Below are 9,626 nucleotides of genomic sequence, written 5' to 3' on the forward strand. Positions count from 1 at the left end.
AATTTATCATCAAAGTTGAACAAATATTCAGTTCTAAAATTATTATTTAATTCGTCAAAAACAAAAAAAAAAAAATAAAAATTCGCAGGTCTTAGAAAATGAAGTAAAATTGAGAATAGAACTTACTTGTCATTAGAAACACTGCAATTAACCATAGTTTCACGACTTGTGTTAACAACTAAAAAAGGCAACTCCACTGCCGTAGTTTGGGCAGGCCTCCCACTTTTTTTTTCAAGTTTTTTATTTCTTTCAACTAAGTTTTTAAATGCGATTTGCTGTAGTATTAAATTATGCAAGTCTTGTGTTTTTTGGGAAATTCTCTCCAGTCTTTCTTTCTTTTCTCTTTCGCTATCTTTATCTGCTTCCAATATAGTCGATGGAAGTCCGATCCATCTTATTTCCTTTTTTTCCTTTGATATTATGTTCATTGCCATTAAAACATTCAAAGCATCGTAAACTCTTCTTCTTATATTTTTTTGATCATAATTCTGTTCAAACGATCAAAAAAATAAATTTTTTTTTTTTATAGACATAATAAATAACGAAAAAAGAAAAAGTTTTTGATTAGTATTTTTATATTAACCTGCTCTTGGTTTGGCTTATAAGGCGTGCCAGTAAACTCGGCAACTAATTCATCAGCTACTTCATTGTAAGATGTGGTTCCTTTCTGTCTGACCTTTTCGCAAACTTTCATTGAAAAATGACGAAGACCCTTTCCAAGTTTATCAGCTCTTCGTCGTTTGCTGTCATAAAAATAAGTATGCAAGTATTATATCAATACAAAAAAAAAAAAAAAAGAAAAATTTTAATCATTTAAACTTAATAACTTACTAGTCTGTCATTGATAGCGATATATCAGAATCGGTATTGATACTTATATTTTTCTTATTGGTTGAATTAAAAGTCGACTTGGCCAGTATTTTACCTTGGCAACCAAAAGATTGGCTCTGAGATGGTTTATTTATATTATTTGCTTGACTACTAATTGCCTGCTATCAAAAAAAAAAAATTCGAATCGTTAGTTAATGAAATAAAATTTTTTTTTTTTTTTCCACTAGTTTAGAAAATTTCGAATTAGTGAAAAAATAAAAATAAAAAAATAAATTACGCACTGCATGATATAAATAGCTGATAATAAACTTTGATTAAAAATTAAAGGTAATGATAAACTGGTTTAGGGTTTTATCAAAAATGTATTTGAACCGCATATAAAAGAATCACATTACTTCATATATATATATATATCATTTTATCTTCTCATTAGAAACCTACGTAAAATTCTTCAAGTCTCTTACTAACATTGTCATTATTTCTTTTTTTATTTTTAAATCTCAATTAAATCCACCAAGTTCTGATTATTTTATTCAAACATAAATAAATAACTAAAATATAATATATTAAAAATAAAAAAACGCCTTCCTCTTAATGACTTCTCAATTTTTAGTACCCAAACATTATTAAATTGTAAACAATTTCCAAGCATTTTCCGAGTTATTAAAAATGTCAAAGCAATAAAAAAAAATATAATGTTATGTCACAGGTAATTATTACTTTAAAATACTTGAATATTAAATTTATAACATACCAATTGTGTGGCTGTGAGTTGTACTGTCTTTTGTGTAATTGACCCACTGGATCCATTAAATACTTTAATTGTACTGCTTTGGGTTGGGGTTGAACCATATCGAGTCTTTACAAGAGTAGGACTATTTGTTCCAACCTAAAGTGCAAATAATTATATTACTTAGTTATTATTACAGTAGTGTACTCTTATTTAGAAAAAATGCACAAACAGTTTTTAAATATGATATGCAGTTGATAAATATTTTCTTTCAAATTTCAATTCCTTCAAACAATCGATACAATTAAGTAATTAAAAATGTTATTATATTCAACATAAAAACATATAAAAAATAATATTTTTCCCCCTGAATTAAAAAATATTATTTGCTCTAAAAATAAAATAGTGTTTACCGTAGAAAAAAAAATATTTTTACATCTACCCAAATTTACTTCTGCTTAACTATGCAAAAAAAATTTTTTTTTTTTTTCCTAATCAACTATTTTGTTTGAGGAACAAATATAACAATATAAATTTTAAAAACTCGTTTAAATTTTTACAAAACAAAAAGAAAATATTAATATTTTTAAGAGAGTTTAATAATTAAAAAGATTTTTTGAATAATCAAATTATAAATAAAAAAAAAAAAAAATTAAAAACAAATATATATATATATATTTTTTTTAATTTACCATATTATCATCTTCCAAAAATATTTTTCTAACTGGTGTAGCAGGCACATTTGTTTTAAAAATACTGGAACGAATAACAGATTTTCCTGGAGTAAATTTAGATCCTTTCCCACTTCCAGTGTGTAAAACCTTAATTACCTGAGGTTGACCTATCAAAAATTTTTAAAATTAAATTATTTCACAAAGTAAAAATATATTGAGATCACTTATTAATATTAATACATTTATAATTTTCTTGAAATAACAAAAAAAAATTTCAAAACTTTTTGATTTGAACTTAAAAAATAGCCATTATTAGAGAAGGGAAAAAAAATTATTGTTAAAATTATATTTAAATATTACTGAATAATGTGTTTAAAATGGCAACTAAACTTGAAATAGCACATATTTAATTTTTTTTTACTTGCCACCATTTATGTTAACCAATGTAAATAAAAAAATATTACAAATAAAACAAAATATAACTTTAAGTCTTTAAGTAAATCATGCATTGCTAACTTGAGGTTTCCAAGATTAACTTTATAATATTTTATAAAAATATTTAATGTAAAAATTCAAATATTAAATAAGCAGTTAAACGTAAATTTTGATGTAATTTTATTTTAAATTTTATGTGAAAATTTTAAAATTATACTTTAAAAAGTATTTAAAAAAAAAAAAAAAATTTTTTTTAAATAAGTTGCCTGAATTGGCTTAAGCATACATACTTTTTAAATTTAAAAAAAATTAAAAAAAAAATAAAAAACACAGATAATATTTGGTAATATCCTGTAGGTAATATCAAGTGAATTTAATAAATTTATTTTAATAGTAATGACTTAAAAAAAATTTAGATAATGTATAATAAAAGTTATGCCAATTAATCCGCCATGCATACGCACCACCAAGCCACGATAATATTTAAAATACCTCTTACCATTAGCATCATGTATTAAAAAGTTCGTTGTACTAACTGCTTCAGACATTTCAAAGTATTAAATTTTCTTTTAAAACTAATTTTAACAAAATACTACACTGATATACAGTAAAATTTATTTAATATTTCTCAACCACCTCTTCGATCAAATCAAAATTTATTACAAAATGGCGACTCAAGCTATGCATTATTTTTTATTCAAAAAATTTAAATAATACTTAATACACCATTTTTAATTAAAACGAACGTATAAAATTATAGTATTTGAGCTTTTACTTTTTTTATCCTAAATTTAATTTATGAAATATCTAACAAGACTTTGAAACTCGTTTCCTTCCAGAAAGCAAGCTTGGCGGCAGATACAGAAACAAAGCAGAGCAGCTGATTCGCGGTACTTGCATCATGTGACCTTCTTTTCAATAAGACATAGAGTATATAAACATTAAAATTTTACCCGTAGCAAAAAAACTCTTAAAAATATTTTCAAATTAAAAATATCATTTGTAATTACTGTTAAAAGTCTTTGAGATCGATTTTTGTTTATATTAAAAAATAATTTTTTAATGTATTTTGTATATTTTACCTGTTTTTTTCTAATTAATATTAGAGAAAAAAAAATTCGCGTTGTTTCTTTTGCTTAAGTCAAGAACACTTTTCAAGATTTTAGTCTTTTTTCTGTTGCTATAATTCAGTAATTTATTTAACCAAAGTATTAGTGCGAGTGAGAATTAAATTTTCTTCTGGTTGTAGTAAATTTTTATTTACTGATGTATAAAAAATGATTGATTGTTAAATTAATTGCGTTTTAAAAATGATTTTTAATTGAAAATATAAAACGTACTAAAACACGTTACTAAAATTTAAAATGATTACCGCTATGTAATCAAAACTTGAAACTAATTTAAGAAACGTTATCGAAACTGAGATGAGCTGAACAGTTCCTCAGTTTCACTTTATGTAAATTTTAAAATTAAAACTTTGTGTGATTTTTGATTATAAATGAGTTCTTAAAAATAGTGTAAACCATTTTTACAGTATTATTGTATATTCCAAAACTGAAATATTGTACTACAAACTTTTCGATAAGGTACAAACAAATTACTTTAATTTCAAATTTAAAAATTTAAATAATAATTAAAATTAAGTCAAATCTTTAAAATCGTTTTAGCCATTTCTTTGTATTATACGTCACTCATAAAAAATAAATGTTTACATAATGAAATTAAAATCAATTATCTGTAAATTATAACTTGTATGTAATTTCATTCGAAATTAATTTTTTCTTTAATAAACTTAGTGTAGTCATGTTTTAGTACATTTTTGAATCGTTTTTTGTTTTAATTTGTATATAAAGTATTCCTGAAAATTTTTCTGTTTCTTTAATTTTTGTTTTTAAAATTAAAATATTTTTATCTCCAGTAACATTTTTTTAAATATTTTTATTTCAAAAAAAAATTGTCATACTAAGAAAATAATTCAAATTATGAAGCAAAATATTTATTTGTGAATCTTTTTTTTTTTTTTTTTTAATGGTAAAATTTAAATAAACTTTTAAGAAAAAGAACAGTACAAAAAATAAAAATAATTGCCTAGTTTAAAATTAAGCAATAAAATTAAAATAAAAAAAAAAATAGAATGATAAAGCTTTTTTTTTTTGAACACAGACTATAACTCTATAATACATAATTAATATAGTGAAAAAAAAAAAAATTATCAAAATTTTTTTTTAAGTAGCACAAAAGTTTTAAATGCCCATTCATTGAGTGTTGCTTTTATAATTTTCATAAAATGTGAAAATTAACTATGTGAAAGAAAGTTAAAAAATAAAATTTAAACTTAAATGCATGGAACTATGATTTTCAACAAATAAAATCAAATGTGTATACAAAGCAAAGCATTTTTTTCATGTTCCACATCTGTTTGCATTCCTATAAAAAAAAAAAAATTAAAAATAAGAATTATAAAATGTCTGTCTAACACAGAAATAAAAAAAAAAAAAATTGTAAATAGTGAAAAAATACAAACAAATATCTTGTGAGATCTTCTATATCAACTAGCATGGAATCCTGTTCCATATGTAAATCATCTCTTCCAATCAAATATCTGACTAATTTTTCATTTAAAAGTTTTATTTTTGCATGAAGCTCATTTGCAATTATTTGAAGCTGAGCAATGTTTAATTCAGTTAGAACTTGCCTACTCAATCTTCTCTTTTCTGGACAAAATGTTATTCCAACCTAAAAATTTTTATTTTTTAGAAAAAAAAAAATGATATTTAAAGTAGAATTCAAGCTTAGCATGAGTTCTATTAAGATTTTAAAATTCTACTATCAAAAAAAAAATAATTGATTTTAATTTTATGATTTTTAATATTATAAAACTTAAGCTAAAAGTTCAGACTTTTACAAAATAAGTTAATAGTTTATTTTCAGAAAATTAAATGTTTAAATTATGTAAAATATTATTATTATAATTTCTGGTTTACTATCATATTCAATTTTAAAATGTTTACTAATAATTACCTTTAAAAAACTGTTTTTAATGATATCAGTGATTGGACTTATATCTTGTTTTTGTTTTTCAAGTTCCATCTCCATATGAGCCATTTCTTTAGCTTGTATCAAAGCTGATCTGGCTTCTGCTTGAAGTTGGCTTTGAAAAGTGATAAAGTCAGTTTCAAATAATATTTCATTTTTAAATACTTTCTTTTGTGGTGGTGGCATGTTTGAAATTGATTTAACTGGTTTACTTCCACCTGATGCAATTTTACCAATAAAATTTTTCTACATCAAAAATGAAAAAATGAATTTATTTAATGAGATAATTACTTATTAAAGAGTGCTAAATGATAAACAGTCATACTTTTATAATTAATGAATCAGGTCTTGTAAATTGATGTTTTTCATCAATAAAATTTCCAGAGTTTTCAAAAGAATTATTTTCTACTTCAGGATCAGATGTTATAGATTCATTGTCTGATACATTTTCATTCATAAAACAAATTTGTAAGTTCATTCCACTTTGAAGTCTAGATTGCAAGCTTGGCTTTTTGTAAACTTTTTCTCCATTATAATATTCATCATAATCAGATTCCATAGCTAATTTTTTCCTAATTTCTTCTCTGTCTGTTTTTCTCTTTATAAAAAAAAAATAAATAAATAAATTATTGAAAAAAAAATCATTTTTTAAAGTAGTTAAAGTAATTAAAAACTTACACTAATATTTCTGGTAATGTTAGACATTGATGTAAATCTCTCTACAATATCTTCACTTTCTTCTTTTTCAAAGTCCAAGATTCCTTTACTTAACCAAGTCATGTTTTTGGAAACTGATTCTGACCAATTTAGATCAGGAACTTTATTTATAAGAAAATGGGATGGATTAATAATGTTAGTCATGTTAAACAAATATAAATAAGAAATTTGTATACGGAGCCAAAGATACTATTTTCATTTTTTCGATAAATATTACTGATAATAACATTAAAACTTTGAAATAAATTATATTTTATTAGTCATGGAGCATCTTTTTTTTACTTGATATAACTTTTTTTTGCCTAAGAAGTTTTTTAAAAAAATGTATATTTAACTCATTGATTCAATAATTTTTAAAAAAAGAACTGCAACAAATTGATCTGAAAAAAAAAATAAAAATGGCGGATGGTTTAAGCTCAAACTTCAAGTCTATTGTACTCGCATTTTTTATTGTCGAACCCAAATTCTAAAACAATCAGTTACGATATACATTTAAATATTTCAATTTTTTTTTATAGCTACAAGCCCTATTTTACAATATCACTTTTATATTACTGGGTAAAACATAAAATTACTTCATTCAACTAAGTATTATTTTTGCTTTAAGTAATGTTAAAGTTGCTTTAGTTAAAATTCTTTTTAATGACTGAACGTACTTCAAGTTTTGCATCGTATTTTAGGGAAGCGATATCGGTAATGAGGTAGTTTATCGATCGAATTAAAAATGCCTATTTTTAAGCATAAAATGTCAGCTTGCGACATTCAAGTTGTTAATCAGGCAGCTTTGGAAAAAATTGAAAGGTTACTATTTAATTATATTTGTTTAATTTGAATTATTGGTTTTTATTAGTCATCAAGTGTTTTTAGAGAAAAAAAAAAAAAAAAAAAAAAAAAAAGTAGTTACTAAATTTAAGTTATTTCAATTCATTACAAATTTAAATAAGTTTCTGTTTTTAATAATTTTAAGTTTTATAAACGACCCGGCATACTGCGAGGTCCTCGAAAGCTCTGCTGGCTATAATTCTAGAATATGCATTGAAAGGAGATTAAGAATGCCATTTTTGGATAGCCACACTGGTGTTGCTCAAAATCATTCAGACTTATTTAAAAATAAAAGACAAAGAATGCCAGGTTTTTTGCAAGGTCAAATTTATACTTACCCTAGTAAAAGGTGGTGCAAAAGAAGAAGACAATATTTAATGAATTGGATGAATCCAAGGAGGAAAGAGACTGATGATGGTGACTCAAATGTAGGTGATAATCCAATTATAAATGAGGACAGCAAAGATAGTTGTATAATCAAAGATGAAAATGCCAAGGTAATGATTTTTTAATAAAAATCAAAATTAAGGGTTCATTTTGTTTTGTTTGTTTTTTTTTTCTCTTTTTTTGTAAGCATTATATTATTTTAAATAGGATTCTTGGTATTATGATGATGAAATGATAGAAATGGATGGTTATGACGAACCTGATCCTGACTCCGATTTCGATTATGAAGATCATTATAGAGGTAGAAGAAAAAAAAGATCTAACAAACCAGGTGGAAGAGGGAGAGGTAGTCGCACAAGTGCAGCCAGTTCTCCTAAAGGGGACATGGAAATTTCAGTTAGCGGAGGAAGGGGAGGAAGAGGGAGGAAAAGAGCATTATTATATGATATGGATAATGACAAGCCCTTTGCATGTGAATGTAAGTGCTTTATATGATTTTTTTAAATTAATATTAATATTATAAGGTAAGGAATTTTAACTTCAGGTTTTTTTAATGATTTTAGCCATTAAAATTTTAAGCTTTTAAGAAAATTTTTTTTTTTTTTTTATTCTTTAGATTTTTATTTCAATTATGAGGTTTACTTTAATTTATCATTTTACAATTTTTGAGCTAATGATGAATGGTAATTCTGAAATATTTATTTTACTTACTTACTTTAAAGACTTTTTCTCTTTGTAATCTTGGTGTGGATTAGCATACATTAGTCTTCACTGTAAGGGCAAAGAGACATTAATTTCAAAATTTAAACTCAGAACAATCAATAGAGATCAATGATTGTTTTTAAAAAAAATTTTGTATCATTTCTTTACTCTCAAGATTCTATTTTCACTTTAATTCTGATACTTTTCATTTTATATAAATTAAAGTAAAAGTTTGTAAGTAAAAAAATTATCTTAAATGTCATTGATGTGACTTTAGTAATCTGATAGCTCACATTATTAAGCTTTAAAGCTCAAATTCTGTAATCCCATTGAAAATATTAACAAATGTTTCATGCATATTAAAATTTGTATTTTAAAATTTTTAAAATATTAGCTCCAAAAAATTACATTTGATTAAACAATAGAATCATATTCTAAAAAAAAATTTTTTATATTTTATTAATTTTTTAGTTCTGGTTTTTTTGTGTGAATAATTTTGGGAGTAAATGTTTTTATAAATTTTTTCTTGTAATACTTTAATTTTGTGAAACATTTTATTAGATAATTTATTAAGTAGATTTATTATTTAAAAATCATAAATAAAAATGTTTCTTGCTATTGTTTGAAATTTCTTAAAGTTTTGAATTGTAAAAGAAATTTTCATAACTTGAAAAAAAAAAAAAGTTGATTTTATTAATGCTAGTATACTAACTAAATCAATTATCATTATTACTATTTTATTATAAAAAGGAAAATTAAATAGGATAATTTTTAATATTTTAGGTGTTGTTGAATGATATTTAATGCTATTTATGAAGTAATTTGAGAGAGAAAAAAAAAAAAAAATTATCATAAAAATTTATAATTGATTTTATTTCCGTGAATTTTTGTTCTTTTTTTATTTTAATGTTACAGGGAAAATGACTATCACTTAGTGTGGGATCGATACACCATCAAAGGGACACAGTAGGTACAAATCTAATTTACGATCAAATGGACGATGACTTGTCAGACTATTTTTTCCAAAAAAAAAGTAAAATAATATTTTATATTTGACAAACGTATTTCTGGGCATTTATATCGGTAAGATTTTCGTATTACTGCCATTAAAATGAAAGAAATGTTTTTATAATTTTACTTTAATTGGGTTCTTGTAGCCTTTCAAATTATTTAAGCTTTATTTATTTATTAATTTAAAATTTAAAAAATTATCTTTATTCTCCTTTACAAACGGTTTTGATTACAAAAAGAAAATCTTTTTTTTTTTTTTTTTTTTTTTTTTTTTTTTTTTC

At 23.4% G+C, this 9,626-nt stretch overlaps 3 protein-coding genes across 3 annotated transcripts in view; 1 reads left to right on the forward strand and 2 right to left on the reverse strand.

The window, feature by feature from the left end:
* The window catches only part of Phum_PHUM136260 (transcription factor Dp-2, putative), a gene marked incomplete at both ends in the record, with an annotated part of 2,935 nt that extends 269 nt beyond the window's left edge, over window positions 1–2,666 (reverse strand). The window contains 6 exons of the mRNA XM_002424519.1: window positions 127–488; window positions 584–743; window positions 832–989; window positions 1,586–1,720; window positions 2,254–2,402; window positions 2,657–2,666. Coding sequence (XP_002424564.1) covers window positions 127–488; window positions 584–743; window positions 832–989; window positions 1,586–1,720; window positions 2,254–2,402; window positions 2,657–2,666 — 974 coding nt within the window. The remainder of the gene's footprint in view (window positions 1–126; window positions 489–583; window positions 744–831; window positions 990–1,585; window positions 1,721–2,253; window positions 2,403–2,656) is intronic.
* Window positions 2,667–5,072: 2,406 nt separating this feature from the next.
* On the reverse strand, window positions 5,073–6,567 carry Phum_PHUM136370 (schwannomin interacting protein, putative; the record flags this gene model as incomplete). The annotated part of the gene is made up of 5 exons (XM_002424520.1): window positions 5,073–5,085; window positions 5,195–5,406; window positions 5,692–5,952; window positions 6,032–6,304; window positions 6,385–6,567. 5 exons carry the CDS (start codon window positions 6,565–6,567, stop codon window positions 5,073–5,075), a joined length of 942 nt encoding a protein of 313 aa, XP_002424565.1.
* A 580-nt stretch (window positions 6,568–7,147) lies between these two features.
* Window positions 7,148–9,626, forward strand: part of Phum_PHUM136380 (requim, req/dpf2, putative) — a gene marked incomplete at both ends in the record, with an annotated part of 5,307 nt that continues 2,828 nt past the window's right edge. The window contains 3 exons of the mRNA XM_002424521.1: window positions 7,148–7,224; window positions 7,391–7,742; window positions 7,840–8,110. Coding sequence (XP_002424566.1) covers window positions 7,148–7,224; window positions 7,391–7,742; window positions 7,840–8,110 — 700 coding nt within the window. The remainder of the gene's footprint in view (window positions 7,225–7,390; window positions 7,743–7,839; window positions 8,111–9,626) is intronic.

The sequence above is a fragment of the Pediculus humanus genome, genomic scaffold (genome assembly GCF_000006295.1).
Source record: "Pediculus humanus corporis 1103172107481 genomic scaffold, whole genome shotgun sequence".
NCBI lineage: Eukaryota > Metazoa > Arthropoda > Insecta > Psocodea > Pediculidae > Pediculus > Pediculus humanus.